The sequence below is a fragment of the Oryza sativa genome, chromosome 2 (assembly GCF_034140825.1).
Source record: "Oryza sativa Japonica Group chromosome 2, ASM3414082v1".
In the NCBI taxonomy this organism is placed as follows: Eukaryota; Viridiplantae; Streptophyta; class Magnoliopsida; order Poales; family Poaceae; genus Oryza; species Oryza sativa.
Genome location: NC_089036.1, coordinates 772,082 through 795,898, shown reverse-complemented (window position 1 = coordinate 795,898; position 23,817 = coordinate 772,082). Strand labels below are relative to the sequence as shown.

General features: G+C 43.6%; 4 protein-coding genes and 10 non-coding genes across 16 annotated transcripts; 12 read left to right on the top strand and 2 right to left on the bottom strand.

The window, feature by feature from the left end:
- Positions 1–63: 63 nt before the first annotated feature.
- On the bottom strand, positions 64–3,312 carry LOC4328064 (RNA-binding NOB1-like protein). The gene is made up of 5 exons (XM_015770411.2): positions 2,894–3,312; positions 1,550–2,480; positions 1,278–1,446; positions 665–781; positions 64–438 (listed from the first exon to the last, which is right to left on the bottom strand). The coding sequence occupies exons 1-5, from the start codon at positions 3,258–3,260 to the stop codon at positions 292–294; spliced, it is 1,731 nt and encodes a 576-aa protein (XP_015625897.1). The 5' UTR covers positions 3,261–3,312; the 3' UTR covers positions 64–291.
- Positions 3,313–3,579: 267 nt separating this feature from the next.
- LOC4328063 (F-box/kelch-repeat protein SKIP4) lies at positions 3,580–8,560 on the top strand. 3 transcript variants are annotated; one of them, XM_015770413.3, is made up of 3 exons: positions 3,580–3,755; positions 7,074–7,569; positions 7,675–8,560. In XM_015770413.3, the coding sequence occupies exons 2-3, from the start codon at positions 7,082–7,084 to the stop codon at positions 8,267–8,269; spliced, it is 1,083 nt and encodes a 360-aa protein (XP_015625899.1). In that variant the 5' UTR covers positions 3,580–3,755; positions 7,074–7,081; the 3' UTR covers positions 8,270–8,560. The 3 variants fall into 3 exon arrangements, with proteins under 3 accessions (XP_015625899.1, XP_015625900.1, XP_015625898.1); XM_015770414.3 differs by lacking the exon at positions 3,580–3,755 and adding an exon at positions 4,033–4,287; XM_015770412.3 differs by lacking the exon at positions 3,580–3,755 and adding an exon at positions 4,033–4,308.
- LOC112938079 (small nucleolar RNA Z118/Z121/Z120) lies at positions 4,493–4,590 on the top strand. The gene has a single exon (XR_003241129.1). It is a non-coding gene; the product is annotated as a small nucleolar RNA Z118/Z121/Z120 (small nucleolar RNA).
- Positions 4,767–4,871, top strand: LOC112938077 (small nucleolar RNA Z118/Z121/Z120). The gene has a single exon (XR_003241127.1). It is a non-coding gene; the product is annotated as a small nucleolar RNA Z118/Z121/Z120 (small nucleolar RNA).
- LOC112938078 (small nucleolar RNA Z118/Z121/Z120) lies at positions 5,064–5,161 on the top strand. The gene has a single exon (XR_003241128.1). It is a non-coding gene; the product is annotated as a small nucleolar RNA Z118/Z121/Z120 (small nucleolar RNA).
- Positions 5,267–5,374, top strand: LOC112938075 (small nucleolar RNA Z118/Z121/Z120). The gene has a single exon (XR_003241125.1). It is a non-coding gene; the product is annotated as a small nucleolar RNA Z118/Z121/Z120 (small nucleolar RNA).
- Positions 5,545–5,652, top strand: LOC112938072 (small nucleolar RNA Z118/Z121/Z120). Its single transcript, XR_003241122.1, has one exon. It is a non-coding gene; the product is annotated as a small nucleolar RNA Z118/Z121/Z120 (small nucleolar RNA).
- LOC112938081 (small nucleolar RNA Z118/Z121/Z120) lies at positions 5,804–5,898 on the top strand. Its single transcript, XR_003241131.1, has one exon. It is a non-coding gene; the product is annotated as a small nucleolar RNA Z118/Z121/Z120 (small nucleolar RNA).
- On the top strand, positions 6,096–6,203 carry LOC112938074 (small nucleolar RNA Z118/Z121/Z120). The gene has a single exon (XR_003241124.1). It is a non-coding gene; the product is annotated as a small nucleolar RNA Z118/Z121/Z120 (small nucleolar RNA).
- Positions 6,520–6,627, top strand: LOC112938076 (small nucleolar RNA Z118/Z121/Z120). The gene has a single exon (XR_003241126.1). It is a non-coding gene; the product is annotated as a small nucleolar RNA Z118/Z121/Z120 (small nucleolar RNA).
- LOC112938080 (small nucleolar RNA Z118/Z121/Z120) lies at positions 6,822–6,922 on the top strand. The gene has a single exon (XR_003241130.1). It is a non-coding gene; the product is annotated as a small nucleolar RNA Z118/Z121/Z120 (small nucleolar RNA).
- A 611-nt stretch (positions 8,561–9,171) lies between the features above and the next one.
- Positions 9,172–9,243, bottom strand: TRNAM-CAU (transfer RNA methionine (anticodon CAU)). Its single transcript has one exon. It is a non-coding gene; the product is annotated as a tRNA-Met (tRNA).
- Positions 9,244–10,808: 1,565 nt separating this feature from the next.
- On the top strand, positions 10,809–13,760 carry LOC4328061 (glycerol-3-phosphate 2-O-acyltransferase 6). The gene is made up of 2 exons (XM_015770784.3): positions 10,809–11,620; positions 12,629–13,760. The coding sequence occupies exons 1-2, from the start codon at positions 10,985–10,987 to the stop codon at positions 13,511–13,513; spliced, it is 1,521 nt and encodes a 506-aa protein (XP_015626270.1). The 5' UTR covers positions 10,809–10,984; the 3' UTR covers positions 13,514–13,760.
- Positions 13,761–17,114: 3,354 nt separating this feature from the next.
- Positions 17,115–21,983, top strand: LOC4328060 (serine carboxypeptidase 3-like). The gene is made up of 9 exons (NM_001401747.1): positions 17,115–17,464; positions 17,595–17,763; positions 18,523–18,642; positions 19,250–19,393; positions 19,479–19,629; positions 19,850–19,938; positions 20,024–20,282; positions 21,095–21,228; positions 21,626–21,983. Exons 1-9 carry the CDS (start codon positions 17,166–17,168, stop codon positions 21,761–21,763), a joined length of 1,503 nt encoding a protein of 500 aa, NP_001388676.1. The 5' UTR covers positions 17,115–17,165; the 3' UTR covers positions 21,764–21,983.
- The last annotated feature ends 1,834 nt before the right edge of the window (positions 21,984–23,817 follow it).

The following is a 23,817-nucleotide window of genomic DNA, read 5'->3' as shown; positions in this document are numbered from 1 at the left end:
TTACTTGTCACTAATAATTGATGTTCGAAAAAACGTTAAACCTCTGGATGTATTCGCAATTCATGCACTCAAAATACTCCAGCTGTAATTGATATGAAAATGGTACTATGGAACTGAGCCTTACATAGATGTTCTGCAAAATTGTATAGCTTACATGCTTCATCAGAGTTCAGTCTACAGGATGACTTTTTTCTCCACAATCACCATCAAGGTGATACACTCTACTTCTCTCGTCAAACAATGCAGTACAAAACCATGATAGTAAAAGAGCAACAAATGGGGAACAGAAATTCAATGCTTCTTGCGAGAAAAGTGGTTGTCATTCGGATTCCGTTTCCCACTGAACATTGCAAGGGCCTTCCTCACTGGAGGTTTCAGTGGTACTTTCTTTTCACCGCTGTGCGAAAATATGTCCTCGACACCCAAGAAATCATCGTCCTATAGAGAATATTATTAATGGTTAAATAAATAGTTGCTTAACTATTGCGATACAAAAACAGGAAAAAAAAGCATATGCACCCACAGAATGGAGAATATCTGTTTAGCAGAGCACATAGTTGGTGTAAAAGAACGTTTTGGAGATGTTGAATTTAAGTGCCGAAAAGCAGGCATCCTTATAAAAGGAGGCTTTTCAGTAAATCTAACAATAGCAAGGGCTAGTTACCTGCTTGTTTGACTTCTTCGATTTAGGGTGCAGAACCTTCTGGGGAAGCTGGTCTTCACGCAAAATGGGATTCTTAGTTATGGCATCTCTTCCACCTTGGGGCATTGGGAGGGAAAACTGAAAGAAAATAGGCATACAATTAAAAAGAAAATCTTTTGTCATCACAGTAGGAATCAACTTGGAAAGGCCAGGTGGGCACATGGAAAAATATCCAACCAAAAGCATTCAGACTAAGAAATGAATACGAAAACTGATGTAGAAGGCCATAGTATGGCAGGATATGTATTGCGATTCACCAAAGAGAGTCTAGAAGGACTTGATTAGTAAGGAATGCATACGGGACTGGCCAAAGCTCATGGATTTTCTACACCACTACACTGAAGACTATGTTCGACACTTTTGAACCTCTGACCATCATACATATTACAAGCATGGAAATAAACTATCTGGACATTTGGCATGAGTCTAAAATGTGCTTTTCTATTTCTCAGATAACAGTAAAGCAAGGCAGCAAACAAACCAATATTGCCACAATAATCAGGCAAGTGACAAAACATAAAAGTATCTAGGCCACATGGAAGAAAAACAGCATTAAGTTTGAAACTACACTCACTTTTGTGCCTCGAAGTGTCACACGCGGACGTCGTGAGGCCATAGTGATCCCATTTTCACCAACTGTTACCGAAACCTTCCGTAAGGTGCCACCGTTGCCACATTTTGGGCAAAATATTTTCCCAATCTCTTGGGTCACCTTATAGCAAGCATGACACCTCAGAACCCACCTGCCAAATTAGCATCCCAAAGCATTAGCGTTACAAAGAAACTACTATAAATAGAACAAGAACTAGTGCGTGAAAGAGCTCTGAAGATGCTAAAAGCTCATACCTGTGCAACTGACGTATTTGCATGCCACCTGGTGCCAAGAGACGGAGACCAATCTGCAGGATGACATTTTGCATGGCATAGTCACTGGTTATGCATGCTACAGTAGATTCAGATAAGGACCTCAACGCCCAACTCTGCTCACTGCTCCCATCATCTGCAAGAGATGAATCGACACCTTCCTCAGAGTCGCTTTTGATATCCAAATTATCCAACTCTTCAATGCATGCGTCCGTACCGCCGGTCTCCTCAACATCACCAACATTGCCTACCCCATTGTCCTTATTATCAGATTGCGAATGATCTGCAACAATTTCAGGTTCATTCACTTCTTGGTGCTCCATAACATCAGTATCAGCGGAAGGGCCATCCACTGGATTCAAACCATTTTCAGATAAAATTTTATCGTCATCAATTGATGGGGCAGCAGAACTTGTCTCAATACTTTGTTCAGATTCCTTGAGGGCATCACGTCTCGCCTTCCTTCGTAGATATCTTCTGTGTGTACTGCGACTAACAGCAGGCAACCAACCTTCATTATTCTCATCATCTTCCCAAGCAATACCTACATCTTTCTTTGCAGGCTGATGCTCTTCATCACCTTGCTTGTCAGAAATACTGTTGGTCTCACTATTCGGTATTTCGTGGTTCTCAAGATCCTTCAGTGGAAGTATGCGTGACTTGAGATCCCCACCTGCTTCAGACATCTGGTCCAATTCTTCCCATTCTGCTAGGTTCTGCACATTAGAGCCCCAACCTGGCAGTGGAGCCTCTTTCAGGTTTCTCACATTCACCACACGCAGAGGAGGTGGCTGCTCCCGCAAATGGTTAGTCCCATGGATCTCAGCTTCCAGCATGTAAGCTAGAGCAATAATCTTGATATCAACATCTGAAAGCGTCTGGAGGTCTCCTGTTTCCCGGGCAAATTTGACAACTGCCAGAAACAAAGATTGAGAAATTAGCCTTTCTCATCATTACGTCATTCAAAGATGAGGAAAATTTCCATAGTAGAAGACTAGAAGGCTAATTCTATTCTATAGAAAACCATACTGTTGTGACATCTAATTGCTTTTGCACATGCAAGCCTTGCCATTTCCCTCATGCTTACATTAAGTTTTAAGACAACAACATTAAACAAACTACCAGCTCATGTTACACAAAGGCAATGTTTTAACCACAAAACTTATTAAACCATGGTCTTGGCTACACCTACACCGTTATCCAGTTCTTAGTACACTCGTACCATAAAATCTATTTTAAGGAAAATGTGAAATTCACTGATCTGTAGATAGTTTTATTGCTAATACTCAACAAGGTTCAGTCAGAATTGCTGAAGGTAGTACCTACCTTTCTTGACGAATTCAGGGGCAGGGTCGAGGGTCTCGACAGGGGCCATGAGGAGCGCGAGGCGGCGGCGCGCGGACGCGTCGCGCACCTCCTCCAGCACCTCGGGCACCGTGACGAGGCGGGCGGCGGACGAGGAGAGCGCGGCTCCGCCCGATATGACGGCGTTGGCGTCCACCACGGCCACCGCCACGCCGCTCGTGTTGGCGCAGCTCGCCACCAGCCGGCTCACCGCATGCGCCGACGACTCCTCGGCCACCTCCTTCCGCTGCGCCACCGCCGCCGCGCCCCATGCTCCTCCACCTCCTCCTCCTCCGGGAGGAGCCGCAGCTTCCGGGGCGGGGGCGAGAGGCGGCCACGCTTCTTCCATGGCGGCGGCGGCGGCGCTAGGGTTTTTGGGTTCACTTTGAGGCTGTTTGGTTGGTTGGCCCGCACCAGTCCATGCAAATTTGTTTGCGACCAAGGGACGAAAATCAGACTGACCTACAAATAGAGGGACCCAAAATGAACTTATTCTTTGGTTGCCTGCTCGGGCCGGGCCTCCCAGCCTGTCCACGAGGATGCAAAAAATAGCCCCTCAGCCAGGCCCAAGGCCCGACGGAAACGGACTTCGCTGCTCGGCCTGGCTCGACTCGAGTGATGCACCCGCTCACGGAGGATATATGGGGTCACCGCTACTTCTCCCTCTCGCGAAAAAACTAGGGTTTACCCTAGCGGCTCTGGCGGCGGCGAGGCCCCTCCCCTCTCCTCCGACTCCGGCTCTCCTCGGTCGTCCTCCCTCTCTTTTGCCGGTCGTGCCCCCTGCTCCACCGTCACTCTCCGTCGAGCTGAGCACAATGGATAGTTGTCCGTCGCCCATTGCAAGGTTGGGCATCCTCTTCCCTGTCCCAGTTTTTTCTCCTCTATTTGGTTGATTTGCTGTGATTTGAGTGGATGAGATTCTCACATGGGGCCTTCATAAATCTGCTACATTTTCCTAGTTGATTTTGGTAGATTTAAATGTTGAAACCATCTACTGTTGCTATCCTTCTCCTTTTCCCTCTTATAGTTGCGGAAAAAACGGCGCGTATTTTAGAAAAAATAGAGGGGTCTTATTGCATAATGGCCATCATATCATCTCGCCGCGATAAAATGGCGGCGTCACCATCCGCATTTCCCCTTCTCCGCATCTCGCCTTTTTCCTCCTCCGGGCTGCGGCAATGGCCGAAACCCTAGTCCCGCCGCCGCCGCCACCCTCTGATCCCCACCAGATCTAGGATTTGTTTGTTGTTTCACGGTGCTCCATGCCCTTCTCCTTCCTTTCCACCACAACTCCGCCCACCGCTCTCAAATCCACCGCGTCCACCCCCGCCCGCCTCTGCTCCTCGTCAGATCCGACGCTTAAGCACCTTTCCGAGGTGTGATTTTTCCCCCCGATGGTATTGTATCGTTCTCATTCTCTTATCATCTTGTTGTTAAGGTTGCTCTTGTGTGGTAGTGTATGTTCAGGTGGTAGGATTTGTTTGAGTTGATATCGCTGAGCTAGCTGAGCTAGATGATTAGATTAAATTGGAATGAGGCGTGCAAGTTAATCTGCCTGCTGAACTGATTGTATCTCAAATTAAATTGCTGTGATGACATCTAATAGGACGGTATCTGAGCGACGGATCTATCCTCGCGTGATTATACCTAAACTGAGACTAAAAATGTCTGAGCAAAACTCTGCATTTCTTTTTTACCATCTGGAAGTTGGAATATTTGCTTCTCGCTGTTCAGAACTAAGCAGCAACCAGCATATGCTATTCGTGTTCTGTGTCGTCTTTGTTACTGCCTTGAAATGAGAATGATGATTTGCACTGGATTTAGAATGATTGTTTTGCACTGGATTTAGAATGATTGTTTGCCTTGATGATTCCTACAAGGACGGTATCTGAGTAAGGTTCTTGAAAGAGTACTCCTTATGTGATTACATCCAAAACTGATCAGAGATTCTGAGCAAACATGTGTCTGAACAGAAGAAATTGTCTATCCTGTTGTACATTTGACTGTTTCTCAACCTGAGAAACATGTTAAGGTACTACGTATTATAAGGTAGTACATTTTGATTGAGTTGATGTCGCTGAGTTACATGGTTAGATTGGAATGAGGTGGTTTTTAAGTTTGTGGGCCTGCTCAACTTAATGACTGTATCTCATAATTGCTGTGATGACATCTACAAGGACGGTATCTGAGCGATGGATCTATCCTCACGTGATTATACCTAAACTGAGACTAAAAATGTCTGAGCAAAACTCTGCATATTTTTCACTCTGTGAAAGAAGGAATATTTTGCTGTTCCTGTTCTATGTAGGCTTGGTTACAGTCATGCTACACCCCCTATTTTTTTTTTATGATGATTGTTTGCTGTGATGACATCTACAAGGACGGTATCTGAGTAAGGTGGCTCTTGAAAGAGTACTCCTTGCGTGATTACATCCAAAACTGATCAGAGATTCTGAGCAAACATGTGAATCTGAATAGAACCAGAGTATCAATCCTGTCGTACATTTGACTGTTATGCAAACCTGTCAATGATACGCGCTTAATGTATCTGCTTGGTTTCTGCTCTTTTTACACTTAAACATAATTTCCCTTTGAAGTTAACAGTTAGGCCCATTAACATTTCTTTTCTTGATTGTTTGCCATGATGATTCCTACAAGGACGGTATCTGAGTGAGGAACCTCTTGAAAGAGAGCTCCTCACATGATTATATCCAAAACTGATCAGAGATTCTGAGCAAACATGCAATTCTGAATTAAATAATAAATAATGAAGTCGCTGTGCCTGTTGAGCAAAATCCTTCCTGTGATTGAACTGCTTTCCCAGCTGAAAAGAATAACATGCCTTCATTGGCTTCACTGTGTAAGCTCATTATGTAGAGTGTCACGCAGGCATGACCTCTTTGGTAAGGACGATCTGAGTAAGGAACCACTTAAAAGTGTTCCTCACATGATTATATCCAATACTGATCAGAGACTCAGAGAAAACATGTGTAAATTTGAACTGTTCTCCCAACTGGATGGAAAAATATATGCTTGATGCTTTCACTAGGTTCAATATTCTGCCCTTTATATAGTGTCGCCCCTTTTAAAGCATCACTACTTTTGATATAATAGATCAGCCCATTGAGATGTTCATTTTTTCCCTTTTCTTGCTTGTTTGCTGTGATGACTGAGTTTTCTTGCTTGTTTGCTGTGATGATTCCTACATGGACGGTATCTGAGTGAGGAACTACTTGAAAGAGTGTTCCTCACATGATTACATCCAAAACTGATCAAAGATTCTGAGCAAACGTGTGTAGATCTGAATTGAATAGCATGTAACATCCTTGTTGTGCTCCTGGTGCAAACAGCAAGATACTGTCATTTTTTTTACTGTTTTTCCTAACTCAAAAGACTGTTTCTGTTCCTTATATGGTGTCACCCTATTTAAACACGCCTACTCCTAAAGTTAACAGATAAAAGTTTTCAGAAATTTAGTTTTTCCATCATGTTTTTGTTGCTCATATAGTTTCACCCTTTTTAACCATGACACATATTGTGGCTAATATAAAAAAAAGGGATAATAATAAACCAATTGAGATTTTTGCTTTGCCTTTTCTTTTCTTGCTTGTTTGCTGTGATGATTCCTACATGGACGGTATCTTAGTAAGGAACCACTTGAAAAGGTGGTCCTCACGTGATTACATCCAAAACTGATCAGAGATTCTGAGCAAACATGTGAATAGAATAGCAAGTAGCATGCTAGTCATGCTCCTGGTGCAAAATCATGTCAATGTTTGGACTGTTTTTCCCAACTTGAAAAAATAATATATGCTTCGTTGCATTCACTGTGTTCCTGTTCCTTGTATAGTTTCACCCTTTATGAGCACAACCTTGAATGGATATGCGTATTTAGCCTGTTAGCCTTGTTAGTTTGCTCTAATGACTCCTATAAGGATGGTATCTGAGTGAGGTTGCTCTTAACCACTCCTTTGTTGATTACATCCAGAACTGAAATATTCGGGGCAAGCATGAAAGTAACATTTTCCTTATTCTGATGTTCTCTTTTTTTCCTTCTGTTTTTGTTAGAAATTTCTGGTCACACTGTTTATCTCCTGTATCAACAGAGCATATATTTAATTAAGTCTATCGCCACTTTCTCATCTGTTCTCATTCTCTTTAGGACAATTGATGACTTCTGAAATAAAGCACGGTGGAAAGCTATCCTGTAGCGGCATGGATTCTGATGGCCCCCATACTTCACTTATACATGGTCTTCCTGATGAGATTGCTATTCTTTGCTTAGCGAGAGTTCCACGGCGATATCATAATGCTCTCAGGTGTGTCTCAAAGAGATGGAGGGCACTGCTTTCCAGTGAAGAGTGGCACTCTTGCCGCAAGAGGAACAATTTGGATGAGCCTTGGGTATATGTGATTTGTAGGAGTACGGGCATCAAATGCTATGTACTTGCTCCTGATCCTACAACCCGCTCCTTGAAAATTATGCAAGTCATCGAACCCCCATGCTCGTCTAGGGAAGGCATTTCCATTGAGACCTTAGACAAGAGATTATTTCTTTTGGGTGGTTGTAGCTGGCTAAAAGATGCTAATGATGAAGTATTTTGTTATGATGCCTCATCAAATTGCTGGAGCAGTGTAGCTCCAATGCCTACTGCTAGGTAAATATGATGACAAAGTTTACTTACTGGCCATTAACATTTTTTTTCACGTGAAGCTGTTTTATGACATCTGCACGCATTTTGACTTGCCTCAATTGTTTTCAGGTGCTATTTTGTTTCTGCAGCTCTGGACAAGAAACTATACATTACTGGTGGACTAGGTTTGACAGACAAGTCGCCAAATTCATGGGACATCTATGATCCAGTCACAAACTCTTGGTGTGTGCACAAGAATCCAATGCTCACCCCTGACATTGTAAAATTCGTGGCATTGGATGGGGAGTTGGTAACTGTTCACAAGGCTGCCTGGAACAGAATGTACTTTGCAGGTATATATGATCCATTGTGCCGCACTTGGAGGGGCACTGAGAATGAAATTGCCCTATGTTGGTCTGGATCAACAGTCGTCATGGACGGAACGCTCTACATGCTGGAGCAGTCGCTCGGCACAAAGCTGATGATGTGGCAGAAGGAGACGAAGGAGTGGATCATGCTTGGTAGGCTGTCTGACAAGCTTACAAGGCCTCCTTGTGAGCTCGTAGGCATTGGGAGAAAGATTTACATTATTGGAAGAGGGCTGAGTATAGTGACAATTGACCTGGATACTGTCAGGGCAGATGGATTCTTGGTGTCCTCTTCCACAGGCCCATTGGTGGAGCATGACTTCCCACCTGAGAGATGCCGGGTTATCAGCATCTGAAGGCATCAGCTTAACTGTATATTGTCCGGAGAAAATGTCACACATGTGAAGGTGACATGGGTTGATTGATGCACATATGAAATAAGGCAATCCTCCAGGCATTGTTTACTCGAGAGAGTGCCCGTTGCTAATTGGTGTTTAATTGTTTGTAGTATTTTTGCTGTATCTCCGACTTGTGCCCGTTTGCTGTAACAAACGAAGTCTGAGGTTCAGTTGTTTATTTCACACCTATACATATTGAGATAATAACTTGTTCATAATTCACGAGTGTGATGCGTCCTGTGATTGTTATGTGTGATTGTTCATTTTTCTTGCATGCTGATGGTGTATCTAGGCATTCTATTGCTGATATGTTCTGAATTTTTCCTGAATGAGTTAGGCTGTGTTTAGTTCTATTTAAACTTCTAACTTTTTCATCACATCAAATGTTTAGACATACGTGGAGCATTAAATATGGACGAAAAAAAAACAATTGCATAATTTGCATGTAAATTGCGAGATGAATCTTTTAAGCCTAATTACGTTATGATTTGATAATATGGTGTTATAGTAAATATTTGCTAATGATGGATTAATTAGGCTTCAAATGTGTGTTCATACGCTCAAAATTATTTTGCTAAAACAACTAAACACGGCCCTTTAGTTTACAGATAAAATTGAAGTAGCTAAGTTCTGACTTATCTTTGAGCCATATAAGATTTGTGATTGAAATTTTATAAATTAGCCTGTGACGAAACATTGATTTTTTAAAAAAATAAGAAAATGATAGTGGGATGAAAATTTTAAAACTTAGCCATTTAAGTGATGAAATTGAATAAGAAAATGATAGCGGGATTGAAATTTTAAAAATTAGCCATTTAAGTGATGAAATTGATGTTTTTTAAAATAAAATAAAAAATAATTATCAGAGCCAGGTTTCGATCCTGGGACCTGTGGGTTATGGGCCCACCACGCTTCCGCTGCGCCACTCTGATGTTGTTGTTTTGGTTAAAAACTGTCAACTAAAATACAATACGAATGCTGTCTTTTTCCAGGTCCACGCAGAAGAAATATAGAGGTAGGAATATGGTGCCACTGCCAATCTGCCGTGGACCAACAAAAGACTGGGTTGGGTAATTATGGTTGCCTACCCATTTGCATTGACAGTGACATAGGGAGGAAATATATACTTCCTCCATCCCAAAATGTACGACGCCGTTAACTTTTTTTAAAATGTTTGACTGCTTGTCTTATTAAAAAAAATTAAGTAACTATTAATTTTTTTTCCAATCATTTGATTTATTGTTATGTATACATATAGTTTTACACATTTCACAAAAGTTTTTGAATAAGACAAACGGTCAAACATATTTAAAAAAGTCAACAGCGTTAAACATTTAAAGAATGAGGGAGTAATTCACATGCTCACAGCAGCATTGGTAAAAGGTAATGGTTTGGCCATCCGCATCAACCACCCGTGCTAGTAATCTTCACGCTAATTAACTGCACAGCAACTTCTGTTTCTTCTCTTATTTTTTTTTTGTTTAAATTTTCTTTCAGTTCTTCTGTCCAACGTCCAAAAGTCCAAACATGCCAAACTCTTCAACGCACATACGTACATTCCTGCCTAAGTAGCTGTTAAACTGTAGCCGTATGCCTCCATGTGTGTCGATGTAGGGTTTACCTTACCGCCGGTAACCGTGTGGTTACCGTGGTTACCGGCCTTACCGCGAGGTACGGTAATACAATACCACGGTAACCTCCTTAAATTTAAATAAATTTAAAAAATAATTTAAATTTTTAATAAATTTTGTACGGTTTTTTACTGTTACCGCGCGGCGCCGGTTTAGGAAACCCTTGTCATCCACATAGATGCACACATTAGTAGTACTACTAGTCTTCTCGTCGTGGATGCTTGTTCCATTTGATCACTCGTTCACTCACGTCTCACGTTTATATCGGGGACGGATAGCTACACACATCAAACTAATTCATTTGCTTCTCTCTCAAACAAAAAGAACTAGTAATTCATTTCATTTGCTCTCACTAATTGCCCCGACACTCCGAAAACGTTGCGACGAACGCCCGTACGTCTTGACCAAATCCAAACGAACAACGATCCAGCACCAAAACCTCATGAATAATCCAATCCACCATTTATCTTCATGCGTGCCATTCTTGACCCAAATTTGATTACAACTCGATGCAATTTTTTCTCATGTTTCGCGCCGCCTGTCACGCGTTACCTGCGTTCCCATACCGCCAGTATAAATACAACTTCTCGAATCTTTTCTTGGAGAAAATTAGTACTTCCTTTTCCTTTTTTTACAATATAAGTCATTCTAGCATTTCTCACATTAATATTAATGTGAGAAATGCTAGAATGACTTATATCGTGAAACGGATGGAGTAGTGATCAAATGTAACAGTGGCTGAAAGTTTTTAACCAATTAAATCGGAGTCTTGTGAGGTCTGAAATGTGCGTGATTAATCAGTCTTGTGGCGGCAACTTTAGTTTAACCCAAGTCCAATTCGGATCGCGTAATTGACAAGCTCGTAATCCGAGTCGGATTCGATGGCTTTTTTTGCAGAAGGGGTATAAACAGAGGAGAAGCTCGACGTCGCCATCGATGGCCGCGGTGGTGCAGACGAAGCAGCTCAACAAACAGACCAACCCTTCTCCATCGCCCTACTAGAAGCGTGAAGAGCTCGGCCTCGCCGGCGACTGCGAGCGACATGGCGGCGGCGGCGGCGGCGGGGAGGAGGAGGTTCTTTCCGCCGGTGACGGCGTACGACGCGGCGGCGGGCGCGAGGCGGACGGTGGCGGCGGACCTCGACGGGACGCTGCTGGTGTCGTCGTCGGCGTTCCCGTACTACTTCCTTGTGGCTCTCGAGGCCGGCAGCTACCTCCGCGCGCTGGCGCTGCTGCTCGCCGCGCCGTGGCTCCTCGCGCTCTACGTCGGCGTCTCCGAGGCCGCCGCCATCGCCCTGCTCGTGTTCATCACGTTCGCCGGGCTGCGCGTCCGCGACGTCGAGGCCGTGGCGCGCGCCGTGCTGCCGCGCCACTACGCCGCCGGGGTGCGCGCCGACACGTGGGCGGTGTTCCACGGCTGCGCCGAGCGCCGCGTCGTGGTCACCGCGTCGCCGGCCGTCATGGTGGGGGAGTTCGTGCGCGAGTTCCTCGGCGCCGAGGTGGCCGGCACCGAGCTCGAGACGTTCGCCTCCGGCAAGCGGTTCACCGGCCGCATCAAGGCCGTCCTCGTCGGCGAGAAGAAGCGCGAGGTCGTCGAGAGGCTCTTCGCCGGCGGCGACATGCCCGACGTCGGCCTCGGCGACCGCGAGAGCGACCACGACTTCATGGCCATCTGCAAGGTACACTTCATGGCCTACGATCCAAAGCTCGAAATTTTCATCATTTCTTGAATTGAATCAATCACACATGAACAAAATTGAAGTTTTGCATCATGTGGCCACTAATAATTTAACAATTCATTTAGAACGCCAAAAATAAAAAAAGAAAATATTGTGAAATTAATTGTGGTAGGAATTGCACGCTCGATTGTTCTTCGAGTGTTCATGGCTTCGATCCGATTGGCTCATTTGTGGTAGCACGAGTAGCAAGAATATGTACGCTTCTTAGCTTTTTGCCTTTTTTTTTTGTTGAATTGCCTTTTTTTCCCCTCTTTTCATAGGAAAGATCAAGAAGGCTCTAGAATTTACATTATGGTTATGCAAAACTTGTGGCCAAAACTCAATACTGTTGGTACCATCACCTCCTTTAGTAGGCAGTTAGCAGTTGCTTCCTATTTATTTCGTCCTTTTTAAAACCAAAACCCCAAATTAGTATGTACTCCTATATTCAAATATTGTTTGCTCATGCTGACTTGTTATAGTAATATCATTATCATTGATCACTTTACTCATATAGTATTGTTTTCTTTGCATCAATTAATGTGGATTTAGTACTCTCTCCATTTGCATTTACTCTGAATATTGACTCTACTGTTTCAACTTTGACCACTAGCAATTTTTAATTGGTTAGACTATCATAAACTAAAATTTCATGCTTACATTCAGAATGCAACCTAGCCCATCATCAATATTTGTTTTTATTTAACGAAAAAAAAAGAAGACAAGTGTTCAAAATGTACATATGAATATACTCCAAAGCCAGATATTTGTAAAAATTAGGCCTTGTTTAGATTTAACTTTTTTCTTTAAACTTTTAACTTTTCTGTCACATCGAATTTTTCTACATACACAAACTTCCAACTTTTCTGTTACACCGTTCCAATTTCTCCGAACTTTCAATTTTGATGTGAAACTAAACACAGCCTTAGTGTGCTAACTCTGTTTTGGCGCCAAATTGCCAATGCGCAGGAAGCCTACATGGTGCCCAAGAACAAGCGCGCGCCGCGCGCCGCCGCCGACGAGCTGCTGTCGCGCGCCATCTTCCACGACGGCCGCCTCGTCCGCCGCCCGGAGCCAGCGAGCGCGCTGTTCGCGCTGGCCTACCTCCCCGTGGGCTTCGCCGTGGCGCTCCTCCGCGTGTTCCTCAACCTCCCCGTCCCGGCGCGCCTCGTCCGCCACACCTACCGCCTCACCGGCATCCGCCTCGCCGTGCGCGGGGCGCCGCCGCCGCCGCCGCGCCCGGGGACGCCGGGCTCCCTCCTGGTGTGCAACCACCGCACCGCGCTGGACCCCATCATCGTGTCCATCGCGCTGGGCCGCCCCGTGACGTGCGTGACGTACAGCGTTAGCCGGCTGTCGACGGCGATCTCGCCGATCCGCGCGGCGGCGCTGACGCGGGACCGCGCGGCGGACGCGGCGCGCATCGCGGCGCTGCTGGAGGAGGGGGACGTGGTGGTGTGCCCGGAGGGGACGACGTGCCGGGAGCCGTACCTGCTGCGGTTCTCGGCGCTGTTCGCGGAGCTGACGGCGAGGATCGTGCCGGTGGCGGTGGAGGCGAGGCAGGGGACGTACTATGGGTCGACGGCGAGGGGGTGGAAGTTCCTGGACCCTTACTTCTTCTACATGAACCCGCGGCCGGGGTACGAGGTGACGTTCCTGCCGGCGCTGAGGCCGGAGGAGACGTGCGTCGCCGGCGGGAGGAGCGCGGTGGAGGTGGCGAACCACGTGCAGAGGGTGATCGCCAAGGAGCTAGGGTTCCAATGCACCACGCTCACCAGGAAGGACAAGTACATGAAGCTCGCCGGCAACGACGGCCGGGTCGCCGCCGCCGCCGACAAGCCCAAGGCCAATTGATTAGTCCATCCATCTTTCTAAAGATGGCAGGCCACCTACCAGCTGATTAGGCCACTTGGCGCCCCTAAGTTGGTATATAAATCTAATGTCATTTGAGAAAAAGAAAAGAGAAAAAAAAGCGGCTGTCATACAACGGAATCCCGTTTTCGAATGGGATGATACCGGTTAGTTATCAGGTTTTGATACTTAACCTGTATTATGCGTTTCTACCACGTATCAGGTAATACTTGCGAGGTATTAGATGATATCTATCAGGTATCATACGATTCTTATCACGTAGAGGGTGATACTTGTGAGATATCAGGTTCTGATACCTAACCAGTATCAGGAGATACCTATCAGGTATCATGCGATTCTACCACGTATCAGGTGATACTTGTGAAGTATCAGATGGTATCTATAAGGTATGATGCGATTCTTACCACTTAGAGGATGATACTTTTAAGGTATCAGGTCCTGATACCTAACCGGTATCGGGTGATACCTATCAGGTATCATGCGATTCTTACCACGTAAAAGGTGATACTTGTGAGGTATCAGACGTTACCTACTAGATATCAGGAGCCGAGCATCAAAGCGTCGTCGCCGGTGGTCCCACCGTCCACGTCCCACGCCGGAGCTCGTCGCCGGCGGCCACATCCTTCATCGTCCGCGCCACGTCGGAACTCATCGCCGGCGGCCGCGTCCTCCATCTCCACGCCCCACGCCGGAGCTTGTCGCTGACGACCGCATCCTCCACCGTCCACGCCACATTGGAGCTCGTCGCCGGCGGCCGCGTCCTTCGTCATCCACGTCCCACGACGGAGCTCGTCGGCGATGGCTGTATCCTCCATCGTCCATGCCACGTCGGAGCTTGTCGCTGGTGGCCGCGTCCTCTGCCTAGCCAAGTATGTGCTCGTCGTGCTCCGCACCGACGGCGGCAGCGAGGGCAGCACCTTCGCGATCTACTTCCTCATCCACCGGCGAGGAGCTCGCGGTCGCGGGGCAGTGTGTCGACAGGGCGGGCGTGGGCGCCGCAACACTACTGCCCATGTCAACCATGCGTGCGCACTGGAGCGGCTCCTGTAGAGGCTGCTGCTGCTCAGGACGTGCATGGTCAGGTATCGCTCCTCTTTGAATAAGCAAGGAGACAAAAAGGATCCCGTCCGGACGGAATTCCGGTATCTAGCATTCCAAAAAAAAGGGGCCATGACAACAGTAACATCTGGAGGATTCCAAGTAACAAACACTCTCATTTCTTTGCACTGCTTCAACAACAACATATTCTAATTAAGTTCTCAGCTGAAGCAGATAATCGATATATGAGAAAAAAAAAACTGGCAGCCCAAAGGCCACCAAAACTCAGCATGCAAGGGAAAAGGGAAAACAAAATATTTAGCTTGTGCAATGGATCTCCCATTAGAGGACAAGCAAATCAGAAAAATAATTAAAAAAAGGTCAATTTGATGGTTTTTGAAAAATGATATTTTGCTATTACAATTTTCATAATAGTTTGATACATGCCACTAGTTTATATTTTTACCCGTACCCCAAAAAATGTATTTTATGCAGACCTATTGAAAACTCTCATATTACTATGAGAACTGATATGGATCCCATTATATTTTCTTTTTGTGACTGTAATTACAAGTAAGTGCCACGCCAAACGAAAACTAGGTCAACGTGCCATGTAGATGCCACATAGGATGAAATCACCGTTCAAACAGCCGAGAAACTTGATTTGTACTGGTTTTGATAGTTGAGGGATTTTACCTGGTTTTATGGTTGAGCGGTGTAAATGTAACTCACCATAATTGAGAGACCTAAAGTAGACTTTTTCCTTGGAAAATATGGCCTGGAAAAGGATTGCGGCGTCTGTGCGTCCATATTAGATGGGCCTGATTGGTCGCTGCGGATGATATTTGGACAGACAGAATTCTTCAGTACTCACAAGCTAACGCCGGTATTGCAACCCCACAAATAAACATCCAAAAATTTCATAACACAATATCCTCTCAAAGAAAATGAAATCTTTAACACAATTGGTGATTACGTGACGCAAGTACGCAACGAGCAATCACGAACTGGCGTTGACGAGTCGTAGGCTGGAATGCTGCTGATCTCAAATTAAGCAGGCAGAGGCAGCTTGCTGATCTACATTTTTTCGGCGATACCTAACACCTTAATCTTCAGGCCATATCTCCAGCTAACTGTCTATTAATTTGTTCGTTAATTAGTACTCCTGCTGTAGTATGCTAGTAGCAAAAGCGAAGCAACGACGAGCTGCAAAGCAACCTGCAACTTGCAAGCCTCTCTGCAATTCTTGCGACCCAAACCAATACTGACACTACTACTAATACTGATCGATGATGCGTCAAGGCTCGTGAGGCTGCTGCGTGCAAGGAACTCGTCGTCGATATAATTATTGCTGCAATGATCCCTGAGCAATGTGCTCCCAAAATCTTAGGACTGATTCTGACAGATTCAGTCGTAATCAGCAATGCGTGTTGCAATCTTACTCCTGTGTAGTAACAATTAGTGCAGATACTGCATGCGTGTTACTGTCGATTACATTAGCAGATAAACAGCCTCTCCATCATGTCAACTGCATGCCTTCTGAAACAATTGATGTGATGTACTTTTTACATGAACGAATTCCTGAATTCCTGATACTGTCAACTGTCAAGCATTGTGGCCTGATGCTAATGCTGCGAAAAGTTTTATGATACTACTAGGGTTGTGTTTAGATCCAAACTTTCAACTTTTTCCATCACATCAACCTGTCATACACACATAACTTTTCAGTCACATCGTACTAATTTCAACCCAAATTTCTAACTTTAGAAGGAACTAAACACAGCCTAGCTTCTCTAGCACAGCAGCATGTTCACTTCTTAATTAGTGGCATCTGAACCATGTGATTTTTGAAAGTGAAACTATTATTAACTGATCGAGTTGCCGAGATAAGGACAGCTCCATGTTAAGGTGGGGCATCACATTCTCCAGCCTTTCAAGCAACCCCAAACCATGCCGAAAACACACATCTTCTACAATTTGTGAGATTAAATGTCAGGGAACCGAAATTCAGTCATGCAGATGTGGATTCAGCCACATTTTACGGATCTGAAACTACTGCGACTGATATGTCAGCACTCTTTGTTTTCGTACTAGCCTGCACAAACCTCTTTTTAAGTTAATTCAGTCGGTACCAGATGTCAGAAAAGTTCCTTTGAATTAAATCTCAAGATGTCACCAGCCAACAGACCAAACTGATCTTCTTTGTATTTTTCGACTTGGGCAAATGTTTGCCCATGCAATGCCATCAAAACTGAGCCGCAAATTCAGTTGGTCAAGCTGAATTCTGTTACTAATTCTGTTCCGATTTCCACTCGAGCAGAGAAATAGAACCGTAAGTAGTAGTACAATACGAATTTAAGCGGAATCAGCTCAGATTCCACACGAGGACAAATTCGTATTCGAGCTCGAAAAGGCAAAAAGAAACCAAAAACAGAAAAAAAAAAGAAAAGGAATCCGGCTGTGCTTGGATTGCATTGGAAGCAAAGTTCGTTTAAAAAAAAAAACTAAAACTAATAAACCAGTCCGTTTCAAACACCAAAACCGCGAACGCTATAAATTCGGAGGGAAAACCTCTCCGAATCTCCAAACTCCTCCAATGGCGACCGCGCGCGTCTCCCTCATCCTCCTCGTCGTCGTCCTCGCCGCCTCCGCCTGCGCGGAGGGGCTCCGGCTGCCCCGCGACGCCAAGTTCCCCGCGGCGCAGGCCGAGCGGCTCATCCGCTCGCTCAACCTGCTGCCCAAGGAGGCCGGGCCAACCGGCGCCGGGGATGTCCCCAGCGTGGCGCCCGGCGAGCTGCTTGAGCGGCGGGTCACGCTGCCCGGGCTCCCCCAGGGGGTCGGCGACCTCGGCCACCACGCCGGCTACTACCGCCTCCCCAACACGCACGACGCGAGGTAGATTTCGAATTTCGAACCCCAAATTAGTTGTAAAGTAGTACAAAGTTCTTGCTCTCTCTTTTTTTTTTCTTTTGGAAATTTTGGGTTGAGTGTTTGTTTGTTGGATGGATTGGGGCGTTGCTTGCAGGATGTTCTACTTCTTGTTCGAATCGAGGGGGAAGAAGGAGGATCCCGTCGTGATCTGGCTCACCGGAGGCCCCGGATGCAGCAGCGAGCTGGCCGTCTTCTACGAGAATGGCCCGTTCACCATCTCGAACAACATGTCGCTTGCTTGGAACAAATTCGGCTGGGACACGGTAACGATCCATCGATTCGATAATACGTTATTGATTGCATCATATGTTTAGTTTCCTTAGTATGGTAACGACTCAGACTTGGTCATAATATTAACTTGTTAATGTTGCATCATCGCTTGCAAGCAATCTTGTGGTGAGAGCAACATGAAAAAACTATTTTGACCATTGTTGACTGAATGACTAGCTTGGTTAAGCAAGCAATAGTGAAAATAATGTCCGTTTCAGAGTTTCTCCCGGTTGAAGTCAGTAACTGTTGAAGGGGGAAAAAATTATTGTCTAGAATATCATCCTTGCTATCCTCCGTTACCAAATTTGGATAACTGTTACCAACTTACTATATTGTGTTCCTCACTTTGCCTTTTAGTGTCTTATTAGTTGAAGAAAACCATCTGGGGCTAGAACTTCATTGTTGCTATCTGTTAGGTTGTTACCAACTTACCATATGTGTTCCATTTGACTATCATCTCTTATGCCACCACAATAGTCTTTGTTAAGTTTTATTGCTTTTTACATGAACTGATGCACGACAGCAGAAGTTTACGAGTTTATTGAGGACAATGTTTCCCTACATAGTATTGTTCGTTATTGGTGAACATTAATTCCTACTATGATTTTTTAGACCTTTCCAACTAGTTTCATGATGAGTTTAACAATGGCAGTGGTCATTGCTGCAGTCAGTTCACATCTTACAATGATCAAGCCTACACACCTTTTGGTTCCTTTGTATCCACCCCTTCTGATAAAACTTTCTTCATGCAGATTTCAAATATAATTTTTGTTGATCAACCCACTGGAACTGGATTTAGCTATAGCTCTGATGATCGTGATACTCGTCATGATGAGACAGGCGTCAGCAATGACCTATATAGCTTTCTTCAGGTACTACTCTCAACCCTTGTAACTGACGTGCTTGCCTTTTTCTCTTTGTTTCATCAATTCCATGTGATATCTGATTACACTATATAGGCTTGTTCAATCCATTCCTTTACAATACTAAATACTAATAAAGAAACATAAATGATCTCCAATGTAAAGTAATCATAGCAATATGTTTGTTTTAAAACTGCAGGCTCTGCTCTTAATAATAGTTCCATTTCACAAAATAATTATTTGCATACTCTACTTGACTAAGTAACTAACAGTCAACAGTCTGGTGTGCCTAATTATTGCTTTCATCCTCAATTTGTGGAGTGGTTCTCTTACCTGATATGATGCTCCTGTAAAATTAATTGCTACAATACCATAGGAAATTTCCAGGTTGGAATTTGGCATTGCTTACATGAAAGGATGTACCTAACATATTTGACTGGATAGCTTCATTAAATTAGCGGTAGTAGATAACTTCCGAAGATTTAGCACCAAACCAGATAATATGCACGGATCTCTCTAAAGAGTTGTGTATTGATCTGAGAGTTGATTATTTTGTGTTGTTGACTTCAGCAAAAATGTAGAGTAATATGTAGTATTTGCTTGATTCCCATGTCAGGTGTTCTTTAAGAAGCATCCAGAGTTTGCAAAGAATGACTTCTTTATAACCGGAGAATCTTATGCTGGGCACTACATTCCAGCATTCGCAAGCCGGGTTCACCAAGGAAACAAAGCAAACGAGGGCATTCACATAAACTTGAAGGTATGATCCTTACCCAAGTTTGCCATATCTTTTAACTTAATTGCTTCTTTGCTATTTTACACAGTTTTACCTATTTTTCTTGTAGGGTTTTGCGATCGGTAATGGCCTCACGGATCCAGCAATCCAGTACAAAGCTTACACCGATTATGCATTGGACATGAACCTTATTAAAAAATCAGATTACGACAGGATCAACAAGTTCATCCCACCATGTGAATTTGCAATAAAGCTTTGTGGTCAGTACCATATTCTACCTTTGAGCAAACCACATATATCTAACTGCATTGAACTTCCTGAATGATTAATGCTGGCAGAAAAGGTTGAAAAACCATTTAGGGTATAAATGGGGTTCATTACAGTTCTCTATATTTCAGCTATGAGATAGTGCATTTGTAATAACACCCTAAGGTTTCTTCAAATAATGAGAACTGTTACTCACACCTACTGATTTTTCAGGTACCAATGGGAAAGCATCTTGCATGGCAGCATACATGGTCTGCAATTCTATTTTCAGCTCCATCATGAAGCTTGTTGGGACAAAGAATGTAAGCAATGGTCACTTGCTTAACTGACTGCATAACATTGGTTCACTAAGGCTGAAAACCGTTACATATTAATTCTTCTTTACAGTACTATGACGTTAGGAAGGAATGCGAAGGGAAACTTTGCTATGATTTCTCAAACTTGGAGAAGTTTTTTGGAGATAAAGCAGTCAAAGAAGCAATTGGAGTTGGCGACCTTGAATTTGTCTCATGCAGCACTACTGTTTATCAAGCAATGCTGACAGACTGGATGAGAAACTTGGAAGTTGGCATCCCAGCTCTACTTGAGGATGGGATCAATGTGCTTATATATGCTGGAGAGTATGATCTTATATGCAATTGGCTTGGTAAGGATACATTTGGTTAATGCTTTTTCAAGTCAGTTTTGCACCTTTTGTTCCACCGACAATTGTAACTACTGCAATGCCTTGCATGGAAAATAATAACGCATAGCCCTGCAATTTGTTAATAGGATACAAAACGTTAAATTTCTGCTGATGCTATAGTTTAGTTAAGAGTGATTTTACAATCCTTAAGGAGGTACAGGGAGGTACCATATTTTCTATTGTAAAATTTGGTATTTCTCGATACCTTTGGTACTAGAAGGTATCAAAATTTCCACTAAAAACGTACCTCTCAAGGACTGTAAAATTACTCTTTAGTTACAGGTGCATGACCATTACTAACAGTAAATTACAGTTGCATAGCTGTAGAGCTGGTACCACTGGAGTGTAGTAAATTCCACAGTTAAATCAATCGACGTTTAAATGGGTACTAGTAACAGAGGCAGGCTACATGCCAATCTGTTCTTGTTTGTGTTTCCATTACTATAGTTAGCACGTTTGGTATGGCATCTAGATTTCCATAACTATAGTTAGCACGTTTGGTATGCATTTTACTGTGCTGTTTGCTACCAGTTAGATTACTGCTACTCCAGACAAGTTTTGTTGTTGACTTGTTTTGGGTTGGTTTGCTACTACTGGATCACCTTGGGACAATATATAAGAGGGAGCTTTATAAAATCCTAATTGATCTAACATCTCAAACTTTATAGCACTTCTATTTGATAGATTTGTGACATTGTCTTGCATGTCCATTGCCAAAATCTTTAATGATTGTGCAGTTATTGTATCAAGTGTAACCTTTTCTATGTATGTAGGAAACTCGAGGTGGGTCCACTCGATGGAATGGTCTGGCCAGAAAGACTTTGTATCATCTCATGAATCGCCATTTGTAGTAGATGGTGCCGAAGCTGGTGTTTTGAAGAGCCACGGGCCACTCAGCTTCCTCAAGGTTTTTATCAAACACTTTTACCTAATTAATTTTCTTATGATTTATTCTCCATATTTTTTTTAAAAAAAAACTAATTTGGTGCAAACTTAGAATGCGCTATATATTTTTATGGCGTGGATGGAAAATTTGTGGTCATCACGAAAGTACGAAACATCTGGTTTATGGCAGTGTTGTTACCACTAAGAAACAAATATTAGTGTACTTGCCAGAAGAATGTGACCAGATGGTCTAATATAGACTAACCATAACCATATTCTGGCATGAAAGGACCACTCAACCTGGTTAATTCTGCTTATCTAATGTTTACAAGGAATTATATTAGAATCCTCGTGCACCTATGGATCAAGAAACCTTACTAAATAATCGACAATAAATCGTTGCTTCTATGCTAATGCAGGTCCACAATGCTGGTCACATGGTTCCAATGGACCAACCCAAAGCTTCCCTGGAAATGCTGAGGAGATTTACTCAAGGGAAACTCAAGGAGGAATGGCTTGCCGAGCTTCCTGAGCAACCGATGTATGCTGCGATGTGATAAAAATACAACTGAAATAGTCTAATAGGTAGTTTGAGTTGCCGTTTCACGGAGTGCCTGAAGCTTCATGTTTCCTTTTTTACCCTCTTTCTTTTTCCCAATGTATCAACTGAATGCATAATTCTGAAAATAACGTTGGAACCGCGATGTAACTAAAGTTCCACTCATGTACACTGCAAATGAAAAATCAAATACATGGAGGGGAAATGTTTCAAAGGCCTGTCTGCTGTTAATCATCCCATGCATGCAATTTTCTTATATTAAAAGAGAATAATGTGACATTTTCTGGGACTTACACGCACAAATAGCTGTTCAATCCGCACGCTTCTTGACTAGCGTCACATGCACAAAAAGCAAATCACTTTTTCCCCCCAAAAAAAAAGTGCTGATCAATGTTGAGATGCATAATTTTCATCATCAGAAATTAAAAGGAGTGGTCCTTAGATTTGCCCTGCCGTTTGCAAACACGGTGTCCTTCTCCTACTCGCAAGTTCAGATATATTTTAAAGGGATATGTTACAGATCTTCAGGAACTACAGATCACATTCACCAGCCAACAACAAGCAATGCAAGACTAACCTAATTGAGTCATCACATGAATGAAAAGATTGGGTTTTTTTTTCCTGAAGCTTTTGAGGTGTCACAGCATGTTTTCCCTGCATAAAGGTGTCCCTAAGTGTGTAATTTAGTGATGTGAGGAGTTGTGTGTTGTGACCACAAGGTTAAATAAATGCATATCCTGCATCTCCAGCTAGGTAGTTACAGATGCAAGACAGAAAAGGTTGCCAAATGTTATGCCAAGAGAGACAAAATATGAAAGCTAGATCAATTGTTGCGTATGTACCTATACTGTAGTTTAAACTTTCCTAGATCTATGAAGCTAAGGGTGCAAGCAACCAGCTTGGTACAACTGAAACATGAATCCAATTAATTACACCAAGAAAGCACACATAATTTGATTGACATAAAGGTATATGTAGCTAAAGTGACCTACATGGCATAACCACCTTGACAGGCTAACCATTTCAGACAGAACATAGAATGACCAGATTAGCATCAGCATGACAGATGAGATGGTGGCTGTCAGGGTCATGCATTGCAATGGCAGGGCACAAGAAACATCAGTGTGAAGGCAAAGGCAGCAGACAGACATGCTATGCGTGTATAACAGTATATGTAACCACCAAGGATTGAGATACTTTACTGGTCAGAATTCAGTAATGGATGGTGAGTGAGGAAGCTGTTTATGCAGTGGATTGCTGTCCTGTCTCCATGGAAGCCTGCAGGGTGTCCCCATGGACCATGGTGCACATGTGGAATGAGCACAAAATGTTGAAGGATAGTACTCAATCTGGGTTACTACTGATATTCTGTGTTTGCATATGTTTGTGCTTGATCTCTGATTTGTTTGTTTGTTTCAGTTTCCATAATATGCAGAGCATGTCATTGCATTTAAATATAGAAACATAGATTGAGTAAATTTATATTTACCTTCAAATGCAATTTTACAATGGATTTACCTCAAGCTAGTACTATATACAAGATGGCAGAGGTAATTAGGAGGATAATCCTGCAAAAATCCATGTAGGTGCAGGTCTTAAAAAAGAGAGATGCTGTACCTGTGATGTCTGTCCTTGAGGAAGATGAGTTGACACCATGTTTGATGCTCTGTACTCCTTGGCAGTGTTCTCTTCTCACTGTGTTTGTCCCCATGGTTCATTCAACCACTCTTATGATGAACAGGGGCAACTAAAGCTCACCTTGATCAGTACCCTTAAAAGCATCCTGTTTGGTGAGATTTCAGTCATGATTCATGAACATGGACTCTACTTGAACCTGAAAGATCGGAGTATCAGTTTCTGTATGTGGAGATGGCACAAAATTGCAGGCAGTTTACTGAGCTGAGATGACTTAGCCTAGCTTAGCAGATTCAGAGAGTTCAGTCTCTTAGCTCTATTCTGATAAAGCGTAAAAATATGAACGAAGCAACGGAAAAATAATTTATGGATAAAACTTTTATATCCGGATTATTTATGATTTTAAAAGCCAATGTT

Coding starts and splice junctions, on each gene's coding strand:
- LOC4328064 (XM_015770411.2), bottom strand. CDS start 3,260: ATGGAAGAAGCGTGGCCGCCTCTCGCCCCCGCCCCGGAAGCTGCGGCT. Junction 2,481..2,893: donor CCCTGAATTCGTCAAGAAAG/GTAGGTACTACC, acceptor TGTTTCTGGCAG/TTGTCAAATTTGCCCGGGAA. Junction 1,447..1,549: donor CAAATACGTCAGTTGCACAG/GTATGAGCTTTT, acceptor CTAATTTGGCAG/GTGGGTTCTGAGGTGTCATG.
- LOC4328063 (XM_015770413.3), top strand. CDS start 7,082: ATGACTTCTGAAATAAAGCACGGTGGAAAGCTATCCTGTAGCGGCATG. Junction 7,570..7,674: donor GCTCCAATGCCTACTGCTAG/GTAAATATGATG, acceptor AATTGTTTTCAG/GTGCTATTTTGTTTCTGCAG.
- LOC4328061 (XM_015770784.3), top strand. CDS start 10,985: ATGGCGGCGGCGGCGGCGGCGGGGAGGAGGAGGTTCTTTCCGCCGGTG. Junction 11,621..12,628: donor ACTTCATGGCCATCTGCAAG/GTACACTTCATG, acceptor GCCAATGCGCAG/GAAGCCTACATGGTGCCCAA.
- LOC4328060 (NM_001401747.1), top strand. CDS start 17,166: ATGGCGACCGCGCGCGTCTCCCTCATCCTCCTCGTCGTCGTCCTCGCC. Junction 19,630..19,849: donor ATTTGCAATAAAGCTTTGTG/GTCAGTACCATA, acceptor CTGATTTTTCAG/GTACCAATGGGAAAGCATCT. Junction 21,229..21,625: donor GGCCACTCAGCTTCCTCAAG/GTTTTTATCAAA, acceptor ATGCTAATGCAG/GTCCACAATGCTGGTCACAT.